Raw genomic sequence first — 23785 nt, 5'->3', positions numbered from 1 at the left:
TTCCTTCCACTTGCCCAAGGCACTCTACAAGGCTGGTTCACTCTCACGGGCCTCTGTGTGTGTGTGTGTGTGTGTGTGTGTGTGTGTGTGTGTGTGTGTGTGTGCGCACATGCATGCATGCATGCATGTGAATGGCATGACCATGTACTGATAGAATTTTTAAACAGACATAAAGACAAAGATAGCATGCCTCCAATGTGAGGTTCTGTGGTTATCGTTTTATCCTTTTGTTTGTTTGCTTGTTGGCTGATTATGGGGAAGTGTGACCTTGGAACTTTGGACACAATGGATGAAAGCATTGCATGACCCATCCCATCACCTCTCTTCCTCAGTGGCGGTTCTCCTTCAGTCACTTCGTGGTAGATCCTGGCCAGGAGTATGAGGTGACTGTTCACCACCTGCCCAAGCCCATCCCTGATGGGGACCCAAACCACAAGTCCGAGACCATCTTAGTGCCTGGTAAGTGCCTTCTAAGCATCCACTCGGTGCCGGGCTCTGGGTGAAGAAGGCAGCAGGAGGCTCAGACAGCAGAGGCTGCAAATCCAGAGCCTGGGTGCCTCCAGCTGAGGCCAAAGCCCGTATGTCCTGAAGGCAGTTTGTCCCCTGTTCTCTGGAGAGACCCCTGACTGTGTTGGCAACTAGAGTCCCTTCCTCTGTGCTGAAAAGTAGTTTCCATCCCAGAAAATGCCAGATCCCTGAAGGGCGGTGGCCTGTGCACTCAGCCTGGACAGGTTCCCTCAGTTTGCTCACTTCCCCTGCCTCCCACCTGCCTTTGACTAGCACCCACCCTACACATCCTACTCTCCCCAGCAGTCCATGCTGTCTGTGATCGCCATCTCACTTAGGGACCATCAGCTCCGGTCCCTCTGTCTCTGCCTTTCCCAGAACCTTGGCTATCACTGACGTCATTTCTCATTACACTCATTGTGGCGGTCAGGAAAATTCGTTTTTTGTTTTATTGGTGGCTGTGGACCCTAGGCACACACACTGGGAAGTTAACCACATCCCAGCCCAAGAAATGCTTGTTAAAGATGGCAGGGACTCCTCACCTGAAGCGCACACTCGAGTGAGTACACACGCGTGTGCTCACCTGCTCCCTTCCCACATATCCTTACGCTGACATGATACCAGATGCCATCAGTTTGCTCTTGCTGTTTTCTCTCTGTAAAAGTATCTTTTATTCGCCTGAAATAATTACCACTTCTGTCTGCTAACCTGGAAGCTTCTAGCCTCCGTACCTTCTAATCTAGGCCTAGGATGTTTTCTGCCTCTGAGACTTTCTACTTAAGAATCTCACACTCGCGCTCTCTGACCTCTGACTGGCCGGTCAACTCAGCTGTTCTGGTGCAAACTCCGCTCTAAGCTGACTGATTTGGTCTGGCTTCGCTCTCAACCTCTTTTTGCTTTGCTTGGCCTCAAACTAACTCTGGCAATCTGCTCTGAGCTCCAGGCTTCACCTGTGTGTTGCTTATTATCTCTGCAGCCTGTCCCTGTGCCACTGTCCCGATAGAACTGCACCCCCCCCCACTACTCTGTTAAGTAGCTTCCCTTATCTCTCTCTCTCTTCTTGTGAAAGTTAGGTGTATCCTAGTCTGTCAAATCTCTCTGATTCGTCTCTCTGTCTGTCACTCAATTAGACATCACTTTAAAACATGAGTGCTTCCTTCTACAAACCAACTTTACCTTCATTGTTTGAGGTTAAAGGATTAAAGGTGTGTGCTAAGGGCTGAGCCACGCTACAACCAGAATCGGTTTATCTCAGTAAATACAATCTCAGGGTTCACTGTGTGCTCAGACATCCTGCAGCTCCCTGTAGAGTTAATGTGCAGAAAGTGGTGGTTTCCACTGTATGTGCAGGGCCCGGGACATCACGCACAGGAGGGCTCAATAAATACTTGTTAAAGAACTGCTGCCCTCCCTCCCCTGCCCCTGGGAACTTGTTAGAAACACTGATTCCAAGTGCTCAATGCAAGGTGCCTGACTGGGTTTGATCCTCAGTTCTACAGGAAGAAGGAAACGAAAACAATGAATGAGTAAATAAATGCTGCCCTGGAGCTCCTGAGTGAGAGCCTAGTAATGAGTGGAGAGTCAGAGAGGATTCAGTGCTGGGCAGATGGGCTTCTGAAGTGTAAAAGGCAAGGCAGGGGCTACTCTTGTTAAAGATAACAACAGTGACTCCTCATTCATATTCATATTCTCTCTCTCTCTCTCCCTCTCTCTCTCTCTCTCTCTCTCATATGAAAATTTTATGTGAATGTGAAGCATTCTGAACTCGGGAGGAGGAATATGGTTGAGTCAGGAGGGCGTGACTCCCAGCCAGATTGCCCCAATTTGATGGGATCGCTGGCCAGGGGCAGCTGACTAGGCCTGGAACAGGGCATGAAGATTGTGTCTTTGAACAGATACATAATAGGTCCCCCCACCCCTCAGTCAAAACTCTGGAAGAACAGGCTGGGTGTGATGGCTTGAGAAGCAGAGGCAGGTGGATCTTTGTGAGTTTGAGGCCAGCCTCTCTATTGTGAGTTCCAGGACAGTCAGGGATATGTAGAGTGACCCTGTCTCAGACAAAACCACTCAAATCTGTAAGAACCATCTCCCTAAAGGCAGAGACTTACCAATTTCTCTTTTACCGGGGTTGGCAGACTGCGAGAACGCCGAGATGAAGATGACTACACCGTGTGTGAGCTCAGGTAAGTGGCTGGCTTGACCTGGGCACATTAACATGCACTTAGTAAAAGTGGGTGTGTGTACACATGGACTTGTACATAGTGAATAAAACTGGGTATGTGTGCACTTGTGTACTGGCCCATATGACACACGTGCCCATGGGGACACGCACCCGCCTCACTTCCAACCTGTGCTGTGCCCTTGGCAGGCAGCCTTTGGAACCCCAACATCACAGTGGAGACCTTGGACACCCAGCATCTTCGAGTGGACTTCACCCTGTGGAATGAATCCACCCCCTACCAGATCCTGCTGGAAAGTTTTTCGGGCTCAGAGAACCAGAGCTGCTTTGAAGACATTAAACAGATATCTGCGGTACCTGTGTGCTTACCCCTCAGCCATAGGTCAAAATACCTCTCAAACCCTAACCTCCCTCCATACGGGCCCTAGGTCACCCTGTTGTTAGAGCCCGGCCTGGGCTCAGGTGCACTTGGCAGCTACCTTTCCCAGTCAGGAAGTCGAGGGCTCTGGTGTCGTTTCAGTTTGCTGAGGACAGTAGTTCATGAACATAGGTAAACGGTTGAGGAAGCATCAGACTGTGAATATAAATATACAGTCTAAGTCCTCTGCTTATGACATCTCAAAGTGAAGTTCATTTAAATTGCAAACTGAAAGAAGTAGGAAAAACCAAGTCTCTTCAGAGCCTTCTCCCTGCAGCCTCCCAGAAGGGAGGAGTAGACTGAAGCTATCCATAAGGGAATAGTTGTTAACTAAAGTTTTATTTTATCCCATCAGTCTAGTGGGGATTTGGCTTAATAAACTCGGTTGACTTGCATTCAATAGAGATGTAATATAAAGTCTTACAATACTTAAATAACATAAATTAAACTTAAAAGTTTGAAGGCCTTGAGCAAATCCTGCCCTAAACTTGAAATCAAGGGAACTAATTATCGGGGTAGGAGGAGGGTTTAAGTGGCAAGAATAATTAGAATGGCAAGTTCTGGTCCTTTTTTTTTCTGAGGCAGAGTTTCTCTGTATAGACCTGGCTGTCTTAGAACTCCCTCTGCAAACCAGGCTGTCCTTGAACTCAAAGGAATCCACCTGCCTCTGCCTCCTGAGTGTTGGAATTAAGGATGTGTGCCCAGCTAAGTTTTGTTACTTTTTGTTTTCCTGTTACCTGTTTTGCTACTTTCTATGTTTTCCTGGTAGTTACCTGTTTGAGGTCACTTCCTCTAATACTGACTCCTCAGCTGGTAAAGCTGATATCACCCAGCCCACTGTCCCACCCACCTTCTCCACACCCATCCAGCCCGTGGTCCCTCCACAGTCTTGCCTAGTCTCTTTTTATTTGGCTATATTTATTCTACTTTCTCAAATTATTTTGAAATTTAAAAATAAATGAGGGCATTTACTTAAGGAAAATAGATGAGGCCGGGTGAGAGCAGGGTGGGTGCCCCCTGTACCCCTGCTGCATATACATAGGTTGGAGCCCCAGGCCCAGCAGCCAGAGCAAACAGGGCCTGTCCAGGTCCTGTCAGAAGTGCCCATTACTAATGTGCTTCTAAGCTCGTCACGGGCTAGTCACTCTGCAGAAATACCAATTTTTCTGGACTAGAAATCAGGAAAGCATTTCTCCCTCTGGCATTTATGGGGTCGGGGCACAGGTCCACAGTCACTTTCCTGGCAGACAACACCAGAGTCTTACCCAACAAGCTTCTTCCGTCCCTCTCTCCAGCCCGGACAGGAGGAATTCCACCAGCGATCCAATGTCACATTCACTCTGAGCAAGTCTGGCTGGTGCTGCCACCACCTCGTGCAGGTGAGTCGGGAGCGGAGGAGAGCGCGTGCAGGCAGCTTTTCTCAGAGGGAGGAGGCAGGCAGTGGGTAGGAGCTCTGGCTCACAACACCGTTCTGCCTTTCACCCAGCCTGGCAGGGCTTTACCCTTTTGTATGGTAACAAGGAGGGTAGACCGTTTGAGATGAGTCTTGTGTATCTCCCAGGCAGGCCTGAGACCACTACCTTGGCCTGCCAAGCAGGTAGGTTACAGCACCACGTGCTGTTCAGTAATTACGTGGAGATCGGGGCCTGGCCAGCAGGGCCTGTTACTCACAGTCGATTCTCTTGCTGTGAGGGAATAGGTTGACATCTTCGTCTCCCTCTGCTCCCCCAGGTCCAGCCCTTCTTCAACAGCTGCCAAAATGACTGCTTGAGACACGCTGTGACTGTGCCCTGCCCAGTCATCTCAGAGACCCCAGGTAGGAGAGGAAGACTTGTCCTTGGAGTGGGGGGCGGGGGGGGTGAGAGGCTGTCCCCTGGAGAGGAGTCCTGACCGTGGGGAGAGGAAGGTTTAGCTTAGAGCTGCTGGTACCCACAGTGGAGTGCAGATGACATCCCTGGGTCAGCCTCCTCAAGGCCTTTCACTAGCTCTGCACCTGTGGGCAAGAGGACTTAACCCTTTCATCAACTCAGTTTCCTTGGCCAAAAAATGAGATAGGACTCGAAGAGTTAGGACTATGTACCATGGCTTTAGCATGCCAAGGTCAAATATGGGAAAACTGAGGCACGGATATTAATTTGCCCATGTTCACATACTAAAGCCATAACCATGGGCCAGTGTGACACTGTGGTGGAAGTAACCCTGGCCCCCATGGGAAGAGTGGAGCTTAGAGCTTCGGCTGCAGGGGCTCCATGGAGAAGGATACACAAGTGTAGCTATGCCTGTCTGCGGAGTTAAGGGTGTCACTGGTGTCTGATGGGTGAAGGTCCTCAGTGGACAGCTGATAGGTTAAGGCCGTTAGTGGGCATTTGTGACTGGCTGAGATGTTGCTAATCATTGAGACTAACCCTGTCTCCGTTTCCTTTTGTTCTATTACAGTTTCCATAACAGGTAAGTCCTTCCTTCAGCCAAGGTCATTCCCAAGGGACCACGTGAGCTCCCAGCTGATCCCTGGCCAGTCCAGAAGGCATGCTGTACCCACAGCTAACCAAGGGGTGAAATCATCAGGGTAGCCTGGTACTGGCCATAGCTGACAGAGCCTGGGCTGGGGGTGAGGGTGGGGTGGGGGTGGGCTCCCTGCACAGACTCACTTTGCTCTGTTAGCCGCAGACTATATTCCCCTCTGGGTGTATGGCCTCATCACCCTCATCGCCATCCTGCTGGTGGGCTCTGTCATCCTGCTGATTATCTGCATGACCTGGAGGCTTTCTGGTAAGGAGTACACTGTCCTTCCTGTTCCAGCCTTTTCCCTGGATTGAAGGCTAGCTCCATGGGGGACTTTTCGGAGTCTCAGGCCTCTCTGGCAAAATGGCAGTTCCCAATGATATGCACATCATAAGGCTGCGGTGAGGATTAGAGGAAGTAATGAACGAGAATTCTTTCCTGAGAACCAGGCACATGGTGTTTGCTCAAGACTGGTCACTACAGTGACATTTTTTGCTAAAGTTAGTATTTCTAAAGTCAGCAGGTTGGTAGGAGCTAGTGTGGGATTTCCCTGCATCAGCCATGGTCAGTTAAACAACAACCTGCACACTTCCATCCCCAAGTCTCCAGCCTTTGCCTCAGGTCAGAGCCAAATCTGAGGACAGCAGGGTTTGGCTGAAAAGGCTCAGGGTCCTGACCCTGAACTCACAAGCGAAGCCCCTCATTCTTCACCAGCTTTGCAGTCACAGGAGACTTAATCTTAGATTCCATTTCCTTCTCCATAGAATAGGATTCTAAGGCCTCCAGGAGCCAGAGTAAGTGTCCGTTCCCTGCGCCCTCTTCCACTGGCCGAGTGTTAGCAGGGAGAAGGCGCATTGACTTGGCTTTCCCTGTCCTGTGCTAGAATGTATCTCTGGCTGTCTGTCTGGGAAACCTGCTCTACCCTCGCTGATGTTTATCTTGAATTGTGGGGTCCACAGATTCAGGGGAGGGTCACATGACAGCTCATTCTGATGGTGAGCCATGTCCTAGCTGCTCTTAAGTTTTTCTACTACAGTGCCCCCACCACAGGGAAGAGAAAAGGAGAAAACTCATTCACGACTGTTAGAGTATCTTCAATAGTTCTGTGCAAAGGTCCACAGAACAAGGAGTGAAATCAAGATTCTTCTTTAGGAACTGAGATGCAACTCAGGCAGAGCGCTTGCCCAATGTGCTCAAGGCCCTGGTTTCCCTCCCTGGACCACAGAGAAATAATCCTCCTGGTCACATGTCCAAGGAGAACAATTACTTAAGAGTGTAGTTCCTCTTCTTTACCTCAAGGACACCGGGAGGAAATGTCGAAAGGGCCACGGGGCTGCTTCTGTCAGGTAGTGTTGTAAGATGTCTGCTTCCTGCGTGGACCTCTCTTCCCTCCAGTGGGTCTGCCCACAGAGGCTTCAGTAGCCGAACTTCAGGAGGGGGCCAGGGAGTCCACCCCAGCTCAGGTCCATGGCTCCCAGCTTGGCAAGTGCCACAGAATAATCCAGACTCCAGCTGACTGAAGGGCCCAGCACCTCTCACGTAATCCTGAGACTGTCCCTGCACAGCCTCACTCCTCGGAGCAATGCCGTGTCAGAGGCGTTCGTCCCTGGTCACCCAGCTTACTGGAGCAGCCGACCCAGGGCTCATGACTCGGTCTCTGCGGAGGCCCAGAAATGTCTAGTGGTCACCAGCTGGGGGCTGCTCCCCTGTCCACCTGTGTCGTTAGCATCCTTCCGTCAGACACCTGTGAGCCAGTCGGTCCTTGTTTCTCTTTGGGATAAGCCACTCAGTAGATTTCTTTTCCTTGCAGGTGCTGATCAAGAGAAGCATGGAGATGACTCCAAAGTCAGTGGTCAGTAGCACGTGCTCTGTGGGCTCTGCCTCTTTCTGAAGCCTGCTGGCTCCCGGGGAGACGGGTCTGTGGTGTCTGTCCTCTCCTCGCACTCCTGAGTCCCTGCTTTCTGAGGCCTGCTGGCTCCCGGGGAGACGGGTCTGTGGTGTCTCTCCTCGCACTCCTGAGTCCTTTCAGAGGCCCCACCCCTCCTTAGGACACAAGTCTCCACCTCATGCAGAGAGGGCTTGGGATGCCCCAAACACAGGGCTTGGAGTTCCTGTAGTAATTGCTTAGACAAAGAAGAGAAGGTGGACATTTTTCAGAGAGAGCCCTTCGTGATGGGTGTTTCTCTTCTGTGGGCATTGTACCTTTAATTCTTACTTATTTTGATTTCGGGGGTCTCACTATGCAGCCTTGGCTGGCCTGCAACATTCTGTGTAGATCAGGCATAGAGATCCTCCTGCCTCTGCCTCCTAAGTGCTGGGATTAAAGGGGTGCACCACTATGTCTGCCTTTTTACCCCTTTTTTATTTAAAATGATGAAAAGATCAGCCAATGACCAGCTGGTGCTATGTGGAGGAAAGTGGCGGTGGCGAAGGAGGGAGAGAGATTGGTTCCTTCTCACACAGGGCCCTCAGAGCTTTTTCACACGTCACAAGGCAGTGCAGCAGCATCTGACCTGCCAGAAGGCTGTTTGCTGAAGACAGAAAGCCAGACTCTGCCTTCACTTCAGGTCGCTCATAGGCTGACTCTAGAGCAGCGCTTCTCAACCTTCCTAATGCTGCTACCCTTAACACAGTTCCTCACGGTGTGGTGACCTGGCGGTAAAACTGTGTTTGTTGCTACTTTATAATTTTGCTACTGTTATGTAGCTGTTTTACTGTTATTCATGACATAAATACACAAATTCATAACATCTGATACATGATCCTATGAAAGGGTCGTTCAAACCCTGAAGGGTTGAGAACTGCTACTCTAGAGGCGACGCCCAGGTCCAGTCATGGGCATGAGGATCAGCACATATCTCTGTCCCTTACAGGCATCTTGCCAACAACAGACCTGACTCCCCCACCCCTGCAGCCCAGGAAGGTCTGGATCGTCTACTCGGCTGACCACCCCCTCTATGTGGACGTGGTCCTAAAGTTCGCCCAGTTCCTGATCACTGCCTGTAGTACCGAAGTAGCCCTTGACCTGCTGGAAGAGCAGACCATCTCTGAGATGGGGGTCATGACTTGGGTGAGCCGGCAGAAGCAGGAAATGGAGGAGAGCGGTTCCAAGATCATCGTCCTGTGCTCCCGAGGGACCCGAGCTAAGTGGAAAGCCATCTTGGGTTGGGCGGAGCCTGCTGTCCAGCTACGGTGTGACCACTGGAAGCCTGCTGGGGACCTTTTCACAGCAGCCATGAACATGATTCTACCAGACTTCAAGAGGCCAGCCTGCTTCGGCACCTACATTGTTTGCTACTTCAGTGGCATCTGTAACGAGAGGGATGTCCCCGACCTCTTCAACATCACCTCCAGGTACCCACTTATGGACAAATTTGAGGAGGTTTACTTCCGGATCCAGGACCTGGAGATGTTTGAACCTGGCCGGATGCACCATGTCAAAGAGCTCACAGGGGAAAATTACCTGCAGAGCCCTAGTGGCCGGCAGCTCAAGGAGGCTGTGGTTAGGTTCCAGGAGTGGCAAACCCGGTACCCCGACTGGTTTGAGCGAGAGAACCTCTGCTTAGCAGGTGACCAAGACCTTCCATCCCTGGATGAGGAAGTGTTTGAAGACCCACTGCTGCCACCAGGGGGAAGAATCGTCAAACAGCAGCCCCTGGTGCGGGAGCTGCCTTCGGAAGGCTGCCTTGTGGTAGATGTCTGTGCCGGGGAGGAAGAAAGCCGAGTGGCAAAGCTGGAGCCTCAGCTGTGGCCACAAAGACCGCCAATGGCGCAGACCCTCCACACCTTGGTGCTGCCAACAGAACAGGTCCCTGCAGCTCATGTGGTGGAGCCTGTCCGTCTTCTAGATGGCACCGGAGCAGCTACCCAGCTGGCCATTGCCGAGGACGGCGAGGCTTGCCCGCTGCTTGGGGTCCGGAGGAACAGCATCCTTTGCCTCCCCGTGGACTCAGATGACTCGCCTCTCTGTAGCACTCCAATGATGTCACCTGACCACCTCCCAGGCGATGCAAGAGAGCAGCTAGAAAGCCTGATGCTCTCGGTGCTGCAGCACAGTCTGAGCGCACAGGCCCAGGAGGGCTGGCAGAGGCCTGAGGTGGTCCTCAAGGACTGCATGCCCTCTGAGGAGGAGCAGCGGCAGTCAGTGCAGTCAGACCAGGGCTACATCTCCAGAAGCTCCCCGCAGCCCCCCGACTGGCTCACAGAGGAGGAAGAGCTAGAACTGGGTCAGTCCGTTGAGTCTCTCTCTCCGGAGGAACTGCGGAGCCTGAGGAGTCTCCAGAGGCGGCTTTTCTTCTTGGAGCTTGAGAAGAACCCTGGCTGGGACAACAGAGGCCAGGAGCAGAAGAGCAGCCTCCCTCCTGGGCCTCCTAATCCTGCTACTTAAGAGGATGTCTGCTGTACTGTGCGTGTGTGGGGGAAGTGCCCAGCTTGGAGACACGGGCATCTGCGTCTGACATAGTATTGGATGCCTGAAGTCCCAGCACGTGGGGGCTGGGACTTGATGGTCTCCTGAACACAGGGGTTCAGGGCCAGTATGAAAACATAGCAAGGTCTCAGAGAAATAAATGCAGACATCTTGGTTCTGGTCCCTAAACGCTCCCCTGTACCTGATATGGACGGAACGTCTGGTCATCATTGCACAAGAGTCCACAGCCCGCTCCCAGAACCAACAGCCAAGTGTGGCGCTCACTCCTTGAACATTTATTCTGTACCTACTAGTCAGGCATTTGGAATTCAAAAACAAGTTACATGACACAGTCTTGGCCACTAAGAAGCTTAACATTCAGTAAAGATGTGAAATTAGCCAGAATGAACAGAGGGCCCCTCCCCTGGCCGCAGAAGGGGGGGCGGGGATCGGGGTCTGGGCAGGAGGGGAGCTGCATTCCTGGGGGAGCAGCCTTCGGCTTGGGTATCAAGGAGCCAGAGTGAGCTGTGTGCTAGGGTGGGAGCAGCTGGGGACTGCTTTCATAAGTGGATCTGCTGCCCTGTGGGGGAGCAAACTATGCCAGAGTTCCCCAGAAGTCTTCTCAGATCGGTTTTTTAGAAAGAGTCAGTATAGAAACGGGTGATGCAAACTTGAGAAGCAGGAAGAGGCGTGTGAAATCCTGTGCTCAAGTGCTGGCTGCCAGTCCGTGGGAGAGCTGAGGCATGTGATTCTTCGTGGGCTGCAGGCACCAGATCCCAGCAGCTTGGGAGTCTAAGATCCCTCGGCTCTACCTCAGGGTACAGTGATGGAATAAAGAAAGGTGGAGAACGGGCTGGAGATGGAGAGATGGCTCAGTGGTTAAGAGCACTGATTGCTCTTCCAGAGGTTCTGAGTTCAAATCCCAGCAACCACATGGTGGCTCACAACCATCTGTAATATACATTAGATAAATAAAAATTTAAAGGAAAAAAAAAAAGAAAAAAAAGAAAGGTGGAGAACATGGTAGGCTCTCCCAGGTCAGAGGGAAGTATCACTGTGTAACTCTGTTATGAGGAGCCATGGTTTAAGGTAGCTCCTGGGCGCCCTCTTGGAGCAGACAGCAGCCTTGCAGCACAGGTTCTGGAGAACGCACAGGTCTGCATGCCCTGGCTACCCACTTCCAATTGTCTCGACTGCAGTGAGAAAAGGACCATGAAATGCTGTTGGAAACGCGAATGCAGTGACTGTGTGTGTGCTGTAATGAAGATGTAATAAAGTTACTGTTTTGGTAAGAATTCAGAGTTGTTACTGAATCACCTCTGACCATAGTCAAGAAGTTCCCACTCTGAGTCGTCACAGACAAATCTTGTTTAGCATTGGCAAGCCCTGAGGTTCCTAGTCTCAGACAGCGTGTGGCCTGCATTCAACCCCGCAGCTGCCAAGGGCCAAGTGGGAGAGAAAGCCGCTGCCACCCATCAGCCTTTTCTAGTCCTGGCTCCTTTTAGAGATTCGGGCAGCGAGCGTCTCTGGGTCTAGATCCCAGTCAAGCCTATGACATCCCCCGCCCCAGCTTCAAATATGAACTTAAACATAAGCTCTCCCAGCTTCAAATGAGTCCGACATCAGCACAGAGCTGCTCCCCAGTGTCCAACTTCACTGGGAGCTCACAACCCTCAGCTTCTAGCTTCTGCCATTAGACCGACAGTATCAGTGCAGAGTTCTGCCCTCACTGGGTCTTCTGAGATCTTTTAGAGACATCCTCTCGTTGTACAGTTCACAATTGTCGCTCTGCAGCTGAGTGGCTTGGCGTATTCAGAGTTCAGTGACAACCAGTGTAGTCAGCTTTAGATCACTTCAGTACCTCAAAAAGAAACTCAGTGCTCCTTAGTCCTCCCCCTACCTCCTCAGCCCCAGGTAGCACCCGGTCTGCTTTCTCTCACCCTCTAGACATGTCGGTTCTAGATTTTCCATATAGTAGGATCAGAATTCTCAGGGGCTTCTTGGCTATTTCGTGTTCTTCACACCCATCCCTCCTTAGAGATCTTTGCTCATCATGAATGTTAGAAATTCTGGAAACTGGTGTCTGCTGTCAGACAAATGCCAGGATCCTCGGGAACATTAAAACCGCTCTTTACACTCGTCTTGTTCTGAACCATGCCTAGTAACACTGTTTTGGCCTGGCATGGTGGCACATTTGAGTCTCAGCAGGAGCTCCAAGCCAGCCTCGGTTAGAGTATGATCCTGTCTCAAGAGAGGGGAGAAAAGGTAAAGGTGCTCGCCGCCCAAGCTCGATGTCCAGAGTTCAATCCCCAGAGCCTGCCTGGAAGGAGAGAATCGAGCTCAACACACAGTTCATGGTACACACACATGACACATGAGTGTGTGGGTACACATGCCAGGAATGAGGAATAAGTGGACCCCTGTTTGGGGGACTGGGTGTGGCTCAGTGATAGATTACCTTTCTAGCACACATGTGCATCAGCAAAACCAGAGAACCTTGGTGCTGGAGATGGCTGACAAACACTGGCTGCTTTGGCAGGGGACCCAGGTTCAGTATTCAGCACCCACACGGCAGCTCACGACCACCTGGAACTCGAGTTCCAGGGGATTCCGTGTGCTCTTCTGGCCTCTTCAGGACCAGGCATACACACAGCGCACACACATACATGCAGGCAAACATGCAGGCAAACACAAGTCCTTTAAGATCTTATTTGCAAGAAAAGCCCCCCACCGACAGAAGCCGCTCCACCATGTTCTGCTTTCTTGGCTCTTTGCCCATCTCCTAGAAAGTAGCAGGGGGGCGGTTGTCGAGTAGAACGCTCCAGTCAGCATGTGGCCAGAACGGGCGTGGGACATGTACCCTTGACTGGCCCTTCAGTGCATCTCCAGGCAAGCTCCTGACCGCCTTTTCCTGCCTTGAGCCTAATCAAGAAATGAGGTGGGGGGGCCGCGGGGGGACGGTAAACAAGGAAGGCGTGAGGGACAATTGGACGGTGACCTGGGCATCACTTGATACAGTGTTTCGGTCCAGGTCTAGTTTCTTGGCACTGCTTCGGAAGACCCACACTCAAGTCTCTCAGCTGCGCTTCCCTGCATTCAAACTGATACCTGACTGGGAGACGAAGATGGATTTGGTTAGTTTTAACTAACCTATGATAATGGACCAGGTAAAGGCCAGGGCTGCAGCTCACTGATAGACGGTTCGCTCAGCCTGAGATCCCGGGTTTCATCCCCAGCCCCGGAAGTAAAACAAGAAAATGTGAAAATGAAGTAGGGACTAAAGAGGGAGGAGGATGGTATCCTTAGGAGGTAGTGAACAGTTAGATGCCGGAGTAGTTAGACTCCCTTTCTAAGTAAGTGGAAGAACAGGCTTTGCCCTACCCTGGCACCTCCTGAGGAAACCTGCTCACCTAGGGCCACCAGACACTGTGGGCTCCACCCGTGTAGGAGAACAGCAGCCCAAGAGCCCTTTGGCACAGCATTAGTTCCCACCTCAGAGCCGTCTGTAAGGGACGGGTGAAGTTTACATGAGAGGAACTGACACCGCCACGCCCAGGAAGTGCTGGAAACATGTTAACCACAACCGGGCCCCTGTGGCTGCCCCACCAAACTGCTGCCCCTCCTCCTGGCCTCAGTCTGAGCCTCTGACCTGGTTCTGGGCTCGAGCAGCTTGTGGATCCTGAGGCATTGCTTCGCCTCTTCTCCTGCTGCCTCCTGCCCTCTCCCTCTAGTGTTTGCTTTCTGAGATTATCGAAGCCATCTCTGCCCTGTACTGGCTCACACCGGGTGAATGTATCATTGTGGGAAAGTAGCCACAGGGCAGCACACTGGGGCGTGCTATGGAAGATTATGTTATGGAGACTGACACAGGAGCTGGCGGGGTAGCATCTCCTGGTCGTCCACATCACCCTGTCCCAAGTGGCTCCCAGAGCCACCTATTTGTTCCTGCTCTTTCTCCAGCTCGCTCTCTACATTGTGGCCTCTGCGGGCACCAGGTCCCCTCTCCAGACCCGCCCATTTTGGGCAGTGAAGGTGGGTGGTCACCGCATGGAGAGAGCCTTTGTCTCTTATTGGGACTTGACATCCTCTCTTCCCTTGCTCGTGGAGAGTAAAGGTCTTGCCCAGCCTGCCCTGTCTGCCCCTCACCTGGATACTTTTCCTAAAGGATCACCCTTGGGCCACGGCACCTCAGTAGGCGCTATCGTCCAGGATCCTTCATCTCAGACTGGAGAAGAAGGTGAGGTAACCTTGGCCTGAGAAGGGTGTGCCCACACCTTGGCAAGGCGCCTCCATTGCTTGACCTTATTCTTCTCTTCCACGGGACCTGCTCAGAAGGTGAAAATCAGTTTTGCTTTCGGCTACAATTGAGCTTAAGCACAGGGAAAGTTGACCCCATTGAGCGGCTGACATCTGACGGCTCCTGTGAAGGGAAGGTCTGAGAGGTGACAGACCCAGGCTTAAAGAGGCTGCAGGTAGCCTCCGCTGGCATCTTATGTCCCAGTGCTTCAGGAAAAGGAGCTGACGCCACCCACAGGCGACTATTGAGGAAACGAACTGCTCTGCACCTCAGCCTGGTGCCCCACGGCGTGATTTTGTCCTCTTCCTTGGCACCAGTACCACATCACCATTTACCCTAGGGTGGCCTCCCTGTCCCCACACTAAACCAGTTATCCAGAGCCCTCCTCCAGTTTTCCCAGGTGTCTCTGAGGGACTCCGGCTGACCAAAGCTAACAGGAACTGCTGGCTTACCTGGAAGATGTGTGCAAATACGTATAGCAACCACACTCAGGAAGAGGTGAAAACGTGCTGTGACGCTGTCCTGGAGATGTTTTCTGCACGTTTACACTTTGGCTTCTGCGATTTAACACAGGCTTGAGAAAAGAGTCATTTTGGAATATGTCACCTCATTTAACTTAAAAAAAAAAGTGTCCTTACTTTTATTTATTTGTGTATTTATGTTATGTGTGGTGTGGGGGATGTCTACTGCCGTGGTATGGCTGTGGAGGTCGGGAACAGCTGTGGGACACAGCTCTTTCCATCCTGACGGGGCCTGGCTCAGCAGCAAATGCCTTCATCCTCAAAGCCATCTTGTTTGTCTACTGCATTTCATTCTTTGTTTTTCTAGACAGGGTCTCTCTGTGTAACCCTGTCTGTCCTGGAACTTGATCTGTAGACCAAGCCAGCCTTGAACTCAGAGAGATCCACCTGCCTCTGCCTCCTGAGTGTTGGGATCAAAGGTCTGCCCCACCACCACCTGCCCCCCCCCATTCTTAACATGTCCCTTCAAGCTACCATGGCTCCTGATTCTTGTTTTGGGTGTACATGTTTAAATGTATTTATTTATTTGATCTACATATCTGTAACCACCTGTGCCCAGTGCTTGGGGCACAGAAGACAGCATCAGACCCTTTGGGACTGGAGTTGTCCCCTAAGACTGGTGGTTATGGGTTCCCCTGTTGCTGGGAATTGAACCTGTGTCTTTTGGAAGAACGGCCAGTGCTCTTGACTTTTGAGCCATCTCTCTAGCCCCTGCAACTTTGGATGAAATCCCAGTGGTCTCCCTGAGACTTCCTGTGTTTTGTGTTGTTTTGAAACAATGACCTTACTTATGCCCTGTGGTTCTGCCTGAGGGAAGAGCAACACAGTAAGAAAGGTAGATGGTTTCTCACTGGGCACTTTGCTGTAGTCCCAGCCACTGTGCAGACTGAGGCAGGAGGACTCCTTGAAGCTCGGTGTTTGAAACCAGGCTGAGCAGTATATCTGAGAACCTGTCTCATACAGGCAAATTCATCTCCCCTGCCTTCCACCCTAGCAAGCTACCCCTGGAGTGAAAGAAACCCAAAACAACTGGGAAATTCCTCCGTAAACAACAGAAGAAGGAGGCCAGGCCCAAACCCCAATCACTGCCTCCCCGAATCACACGCCAAGTATGGTATGCCCACGACACCAACACCAACTTACAAAATAATGACAAATGCCACGGTGACATTTAAGAATTCAGTGAGGAAATCAGGACAGGAATGGTCTTAAACCACACAGGAAGCTTGTCACAAGTCTCAAGTTTTTATTTTCAGAACAGAGTCTGGTTTTATTTTTAAAAAGAGGGGGGAATGTGATGAATGTTGTGAGGTGCTGCTTCTCTCTCTCTTCTGGGCTCTAATCCCCAGCCCTGCACCCCCATACCCAGCTACTTCCCAGGGCATGTTTAACAGGGATAGTCTTAGTTGGATGAAGCAGAGGCTAAAGAGGGTTCCTAAACCCCAAAATTCTAAGCCAGCCCTGGGAGGCACCGACTCAAAGAAATTTTTAGAAGGAGGGGTACAAGCCTTTAGAGAGAGAACAGACTGAATAAGACTTAAGGGTTGGGGGTGTCGCTCAGCAGGCTGACCAGCGTTTGCCAAGCATGCTTGAGGCCTGGGTTAAATCCTCAGCACTACAAAGTAATCAACTTGTGTTTAAAAGACAGGTACCATTTGACGCCCAGGTACTAGGCCCTCTGCTTCCTTGCTCAGAGGCTAGGAGTCGACGAGGCTAAATTCTGAGCCTAGACTTCTTTTCCACAATCCGTTCTTCAGGAATAAACCTTAGGATAGTCCCGCAACACTTTGGGGACATCTCAAGTCTGATCCCTATCTACAGATACCCTAGAAAGCAAGAGAAGAAAGAAATAGGCCTTAATAATAGGTCACATGTGCATGGAACAGGGGAGTGACTGAAAAGACCCAAAATAAATACCCCAGGGAAAGGGACCAGCCCTGAGTCAGAGTACTCACAGAAGACATGTTGACACGCTGGACATGTGCTGGGCCTTCCCTAGGCCCTCAGCAGTCCTGGCCTCTCTCACAAGTGACCATGCCTCTCGATGTACCAGAGAAATGTCAGCCTTCTGTCCTAAATCCAGTGGCAGTCTCTCGGCAGCAGACAGCAGACCCACAGCAGAGGGACAGCTATCCAAACAGTAGAAAGAGGGTGGGTTGGGGGCCAGCCAGAGCCGGCCATGGCTCAGAGATAATTTCTTTTCACAGTCATTGAAATTAGGTAGCAAGAAACACAGCAAAGCTGGAAAACAATCAGAACACCGGGAGTAGCCACAACCTCCATCCGGGCCTTTGGCCTAGGACCTTGAGTTCAGTCAGAAGAGTCAGCCAGGGAGAGGAGAAAGGCAGGCTTGCTGTGAGAAGCAGCTAGCAGCACTGGCTGAGGTTGAGAGAACAGGAGCATAGAGCGTAGACTGTAAACATCCTCCACACGGCCCACGCTAGCTGGACAGTCAGGCCCACTAGCGTTCCAGCTCAGACGCCCATGCTTCTGTCCACACAGATATCCTCAGTCCGACGCCCCAGGCAGTTGAATAAGAGGGGCCCCATGCAGCCCTTGTGTTCTCAGAAGGTCCTAAGAGAGTCAAAGGGGCTGAGGGACTTGGGCCTGGCTGCTGAGTTAGTAGTCAGTGACTTGGCACTTTGGGCCTGCCCCTGTGCTACAGGCTTAGAGGACTCTGCAATGCCTGTCCTCCAACCTAGTTGGCAAACCTCCCCTCAGATCTCGCAGCCCAAGGCCAGACACAGTATAGACACAGAGCCTTCCTCAAGTCCACCTGGAGAGCTCTTCCTCTAGCTACCTTTAATGCAGCATTTTCAAGCCCCAGAAAGACCAGAGCTCAATACTACCCTAGACCGGAACTCAAAGAATACTGCCCTAGAGGCCTAAACAGTAAAATGGTATGGCATTCAAACCTAGCAGATAACAGACAGGACTACAGATCATTTCTTCCTGGTCCCTTGTCTAGGTTCGTTACGGCACATAAAACTCCCAAAACAGAAGGGGAACCAAAATTCTTAAGTTTTTTTTCCTCCCCCACCTAGTCCCATTGTGGGGGTGAGTATATCCTGGCCTGGCTCCCTGTGCCTGCTGAACCCCGACTGCCCTCAGGATACATATCCTGCCTTAAAGACTCCAAGAATGACATCCCTCATGAAGCCTGTAGGAGCCAACCCTGACTTCCCTTGAAGGACAATCCTAAGGACAGCCTCTCAGGAAGGACCCTGTTGGGGAAGGCTAAGCAGGAGGGTTCTGCAGTGTGCTTTCTCCCCGATGAGACCCGAAGCAGAGGAGGGGTGAAAGGTCATTCCCTCTCTGCTCTGTGCCAAGCTTTCTAAAGGAGCAGGGTCCCTAAGAGGCCTGACCTCACATACATTTGAACCCACAAAAGCAGTTGCTCTGGACCCAATCCAACCCGGCCAGCACCAACCCAGGAAGGCTTATTATTCTGGTGCAGAGGGAGGAACCAAGGGAGAGCAAGCCAATGGCTGATACTCCACAGACCCTGTAATATCTGGCACCAAACCCCAAGGGGATCCAGTGGCCCTGTTGAATGCAACTTCTGAGTGTTTAACTTAATTTTTTTTTTTTTTTTTTTTTTGCAAGCAGCATCAGTGTGCGGTGCGCTGGAAATGGAAGCACAGAGGTAGAAATACGCGCTCACCCAAGAAAGGGTGGTGTTTGCTCCTTCCACCTAGAGCTGCTCCTCCCCAAGCTGAGCAGAGAGGAGCAGAGGGGAGGAAGACCCTGGGTGAGCTTCTCCCTTGGAGTACAGCAACCAAGCAACTCCTGGGGGATCGTGGTCATCAATTCAGGCAGGAAAGCATGGTGGTATGTGTGTTGTGAAGCAAGGCCTCTGTAGATCTCTTTCCCACTGCAAGGGGCTTGGGACTGACACCCAGAAAATACACTACACTACACACACACACACACACACACACACACACACGCACGCACGCACGCACACCCCTACCGAAGCTCACTATCCCTGCCTGAACCCCTTTCCTCCATCCCCCCCCACCACAGGATAGGAATCAGGACGAAGGCAAGAAAAGCAGGTGGCACATGGATCCAATCCCTTGTATGTCGGGACAGGGAAGACCGTGATGAACATGGGCCCTTCTTCCTCACGATATATTGCTGGTCTCCCTCCAAGAAGTCTCTACCCATGGGCCTTCAGCCTCATCAACAGTTACCTCTAAAACACAGCCAAGGGGGCCGGAAACCCTAAAGCCAAGATCAGGGCCCTGACCCTTCACTGCTTCAATTCTGAGAGGCCACAGCTAGAGTGTTGACATAGCCGTGAGGGCCCCCTTCATTTTCCAAGTGGCCCCGCTGGGAGCCTCCCTGAGGTGGTGGTGGAGGAGGTGGTGGAGGGGCGGAGGGAGGAGCACCATAGCTGCTTCTGGCCCGACTTGGGGATACCCAACTCCCCCGGTCCCAGCAGCCCTCCAAGGCCTCCAGGCCACGGCAGCCAAGGAAAAAGAGGTTCTTGAGCATGAAGATGGACAGCGGCTGTTGGTAGCTCACGACCAGGAGGCTGCGCAGCGCCAGCAAGGGCACGTCCACCAGGCAGCCGCCCAGCAAACGCAAAAGGCGGCTGCAGCTTCCAGGCCCGGAGGCCTGACCCCAGGACGGAGCTGCCACTGCGGTGTTCAGCTCGTACAGCCAGAGCACTGGGGAGGCAAGAGTGAGGAAGTAGACGGCGATGAGCAGGTAGCGCAAGTGCGCCGGAAGCGGCACGCGGCCGTCCAGCATCAGCTCCACCAGCGTGAAGCTGTCCAGTAGGTCCAGACACGTGCCCAGGAAGCAGCCCGCGGCGCGATGCTGCTGTGGCTGCAGGAGCAGGGGACCCGCCGAGCCCGGGGGCGCGCCCGCCTCGCTGATGGCACGCACTAGGCTGTAGAGCAGCGGTACGGACAGCGCCATGGTAAGGCGAAAGCCCGTGGTGCCAAAGGGCGCGCGCAGCTCGATGAGGTCCAGGATGGATGTGCCCAGGATGAGCACAACCTTAGGAGTGAAAGCGATGGAGTAGATGAGCCAGGCCAGGTACGCAAAGGCGAACTCGCCCGCTGCCCCAGTCGTTCCCGGCCCGGTCCCCGAGCCGCTAGAACCTCCTCGGCCCCCGCGGGCCTTGGCCCCGGCCCCCGCCGACGCCGCAGCGGAGAGGTGCAGAGGCGGAGCCGAGTGGTGGTGGAGCTGGTGATGGTTGTGCGTGCTGTTCGCTGGGCCGCCCCGACGGCCCCGGCTGTTCTTGGCGAAGAAGATGGCCCAGCCCACCACCACCACCAGGTCGGTGGCGATCCAGGAGCACCAGTACAGGTCAGTGACAGCGATGAGGTACAGGTCCAGCAGACCGCCCTGCGCCAGCAGCAGCACCACAGACAGCGCCTGGTAGCCCCAGCGGCACCCGGGACTTGGGGAGCAGCCCCGGCGCCGACCCCGGCGGCCCGAGCGAGAGGGGCGGCCGCAGCAGCAACAGCAGCACGAGCAGCAGGAGGCGGCGCCGCCGGTCCCGGTGCCGCCTGCGCCCGCCGCCGAGCGGCTCCCGGGCCCCCGACGGTGCCGGCGCGGCGCCCGCGCCGAAGTCCGCGGCGGTCATGCTGCAGGAGGAGGTGGGCGTGGAAGTGGAGGAGGCGGCGGCGGGCGCGGTGGCGGAGGCTGGGACGCCCCCCTGAGCCAGGGGCCCCGGGAGCGCGGCGGCGGCGGGCACCAGTGGCTTGCTGATGCTAATGCTCTCGTCGTCGTCCTCTCGCTCCGCGCCTGTGCTGCTGCTCGGGGAGCCGCCGCCCCCGCCGCGTCTGCCGCCGCCCCCCCCGCGGCTGGTGCTGGTGCTGGTGCTGCTGTCTCCCGAGCCTCTCCGGCCGCGGGAGGAGCCCCCCCGGAGGAACAGGGGCTGTAGCCGGGCGGCGGCGGGGGCCGGCGGAAAGGAGGCGGGCGCGGACGAGAGCGCGCGAGGGTGGCCCAGCGCCGGGTGCATTGTCCTCGGAGGGGCTCCAGGGGCTGCCCTGACGCTCTCTCCCCGCCAACCTCGGGCTGACGAGGCGGCAGAGGGGAACCCGGGCCAGCCGCTGCCGCCTCCTCTCCAGCTGCTGAAACTCGCACCCGGGTCGGGAGGCGGAGAGATCCGGACTGGAGCGGCCGGACTGGGCGAGCGGAGCCGCGGGTGGCTGGGCTGGGGGAGAGCCGGGGAGCCGAGCAGACCGCCGGGACTGGAGAGGCGGGGGCGGAGGAGGGGAGCGAGCCCAGCAGGCAGCAGAAGGAGCTGGCAGCGGGGAAACCAGGACTGGATTCGAGGGAGAGAGGAGGCGAGAATAGAGGAGGAGAAAGCCTGGCTGGCTGGATCAGCAGGAAGGAAAGGAGGGAGAACTGAGGCGACGCCGGAGTCGAGCTGAAAGCGCATCGGGCCGGCGGGACAGGAGCATAGGTTTCCTGAAGTCGCTAACTCCACAGCCCTAAGGGCTGAACCTGAAGTGCTGGGTGGCCTTGGTCGCAGCGTAGACCACATCTTCGTGCCTTCAGGCACCATGTGGTTTCTTCCCTTAGTCTGCACAATGCCTTTTAGAAGGGAGCGTGGGGCAATTTTTTCCTCTGTGCGCCACCGACCACCCCATCTCCTTCCGTAAGGCCCTGAGAACTCAATGGAAGTGATTGAAAAGTTTAATAAAAAGAAAACCAGAAGGCGACCGGGGATGATGTGTCTCACTGGTAGAATGACTGCTTTGTATGCATTCAGTTCTGGGTTCCAACCCATCACCAGAAACCAAACCAACCAACCCACCAAACAAACAAAAAACCCCAAACTCTTCAGAAGGAGCACCCTCTGCCCCATACAAACACTGTATTCACACATCCAAAACTGTCCTCCCCCGGGAGATCTTCAGTTTCCAGTAAATGAAAGGGCTCCCTGAATATAATTGCTGAGAAGAGAGCTTAGGAAGTTGTGTGTGTGTGTGTGCGTGTGCGTATGCGTGTGCGTGTGCGTGTGCGTGTGCGTGTGCGTGTGCGTGTGAGTACCACTGTCTAGTCCTGGGGTAGGGGAGGCCAGGGCCAAGGCATGAAGCCGCTCTGGAGACCTGGGGTGGGGCTGCTGCTTAGCCAGGCTCATCTTTGGTGTTCTTGAAGGTTTGTACCTCGCATGCATGCAGCACCGGGTTCCTCCCCTACACCCCATCATATCTGACTCCAGGTCTGAGGAGGTAAAGCAGCAGGATAGGAAATCCGAAGTCATCTTCAACTACGTAGCACGTTTGAGGACAGCTTGAACTATGGGAGACCCTGTCACAAAACCAAGAGAGCTAAAGCAGGAGATGAAATAACAGGAAAATGTCTGACGAAGAATGGGGGGGTGGTCTTTAGAGCTACCGAAGCATGCATATGAATGGTGTCACAGGCCAGCTCTTCAGTAACACTCCCCCCCCCCCCGTACTCAGGAAGCCGAGACAGGAGCATTGGAGGTTCAAGGCCAGCCTGGACAGTTCCATAGGCTGAGTCTGTCTGGGGGGGCTACCCACCCACTCCCCCCCCCCAGGTAGGAGCGCTTCAGGGAGGTAAGGTGGTGCTTTTGGAGGTAGGGGAGAAGAAAACTACAATAGCGTTTGGGGCTCAGGAAGGTTCTGGGCTTCTGTGTAATTCCCAGTCCATAGGAGCAAGTTAGGAGCTTGCCTGTGCCTTCATCCTCCTCCTATAGACTCGCTGCTGCCATAGCTGCTTGCCAGGATGGGATCCCAAGCTGCCAGCCACAGCTTTACCCTTATCTGCCCTTTTTGTCGTTGTTTGGTTAGTTGGTTTTCAGTTTTTGAGACAGGCTTTCTCTGTGTAGCCCTGGAACTAACTCTCTCTCTCTCTCTCTCTCTCTCTCTCTCTCTCTCTCTCTCTCTCTCTCTAAACACACACACACACACACACACACACACACACACACACACATACACACACACGACTGCCTTCAAACTCACAGAGATCCTCCTGCCTCTGCCTTCTGAGTTCTGGGATTAAAGGCATGGACTGCCACACCCAGCAAAGAGAAAATTTCCAAAGAATCTGTCTCAGCCAAATTCGCTCTTTCCTAGCTGCTTGGAGGCCTCTCTGGACAAATCCATGGCACATATAAAATGTAGAATTTATGATGTACAACCTTCCAATCCCTCACCCTGGCACAGATAACCTTTGAAAGTCCTATGCCCAATTGTGTGGAAGCCAGAGCAAGGGTAAGGATGGGAACCCATGGCCCCAGCTCCACAGCCTGTGCGAGCTAAGGCCAGTTAGCCTCCTCTCTGAGTTCACACTGATGTGTAAAAAGGGACCAGCACCTCCTTTAAGGAAACACTGTGTTGAGAGACCATGTGTGGAAGCAGCTCAGCCCAGTGCTGGCACAGAGTATAGCCAATTAAAGAAGCTGGTGTTCAACTACTCAGCCTCCCAGGGAGCACGTACTCACACCGAGGGCCACTGATGCTGTATGAACCAAGTTCCTTTCAAGACTTCAGTCAGAGGTCTCCCCTCAAGCTTTATATTTCAGCTAGTACTGGGGAGCAAAAGTGTTACTTTAAATGTGATTGTCACGGGCCTCATGGTATGAGAGCTTCAGCCATGCCAGCTGGTGCCAAGGCCACCCTCTTGAGGCAGGGCAGGGGTGACAGCTATGAAGATGTAGCCTCCACTTGTACACATCCCACCAAGTCTAGCAGAGATGTCTGGGTGGAGATGGGGCTTGGGGAGTCGCCAGCTTCTAATGTGAGTGATTACAGACCAGCTTCCTAGTTTTCCCCAGGGAAAATGCCAGCCACAGTGAGCGTGGAAGCCTGAGATTCCTCGTTAAGTCAATGATGTGGAGGGAGAGGTAAAGACAGCTGGAAAAGACTGAAATCAACGAAAAAGCATCGGGACTCCTGAGAACCGAAGAACCAGTCTCCCTGGCCCTGGTCCCCTGCCTCAGACCCACCCTCTCGTT

At 53.3% G+C, this 23785-nt stretch overlaps 2 protein-coding genes across 3 annotated transcripts in view; one reads left to right on the top strand and one right to left on the bottom strand.

Moving 5' to 3' along the window:
- Positions 1–10858, top strand: part of Il17ra (interleukin 17 receptor A) — a 21956-nt gene extending 11098 nt beyond the window's left edge. Inside the window, exons 5-13 of one of the 2 annotated variants that reach the window (XM_032905775.1) lie at positions 333–459; positions 2643–2690; positions 2876–3039; positions 4400–4483; positions 4836–4920; positions 5541–5552; positions 5766–5873; positions 7417–7458; positions 8480–10858. In XM_032905775.1, the coding sequence (XP_032761666.1) occupies positions 333–459; positions 2643–2690; positions 2876–3039; positions 4400–4483; positions 4836–4920; positions 5541–5552; positions 5766–5873; positions 7417–7458; positions 8480–9993 (2184 nt within the window). In that variant the 3' untranslated portion in view covers positions 9994–10858. Of the gene's footprint in view, positions 1–332; positions 460–2642; positions 2691–2875; positions 3040–4399; positions 4484–4835; positions 4921–5049; positions 5063–5540; positions 5553–5765; positions 5874–7416; positions 7459–8438 lie in introns of both variants that reach the window. The other variant, XM_032905776.1, reaches the window with a different exon arrangement.
- Positions 10859–17162: 6304 nt separating this feature from the next.
- Tmem121b (transmembrane protein 121B) lies at positions 17163–21388 on the bottom strand. The gene is given in 2 exon segments (XM_032905774.1): positions 17163–20392; positions 20394–21388. Coding segments are annotated over 2 exon segments (2265 nt in total). The 5' UTR covers positions 21362–21388; the 3' UTR covers positions 17163–19095.
- Positions 21389–23785: the final 2397 nt, after the last annotated feature.

The sequence above is a fragment of the Rattus rattus genome, chromosome 6 (genome assembly GCF_011064425.1).
Source record: "Rattus rattus isolate New Zealand chromosome 6, Rrattus_CSIRO_v1, whole genome shotgun sequence".
Lineage (NCBI taxonomy): Eukaryota > Metazoa > Chordata > Mammalia > Rodentia > Muridae > Rattus > Rattus rattus.
The sequence above is the reverse complement of the archived record's forward strand: the minus strand, read 5'-3'. Positions and strand labels throughout refer to the sequence as shown.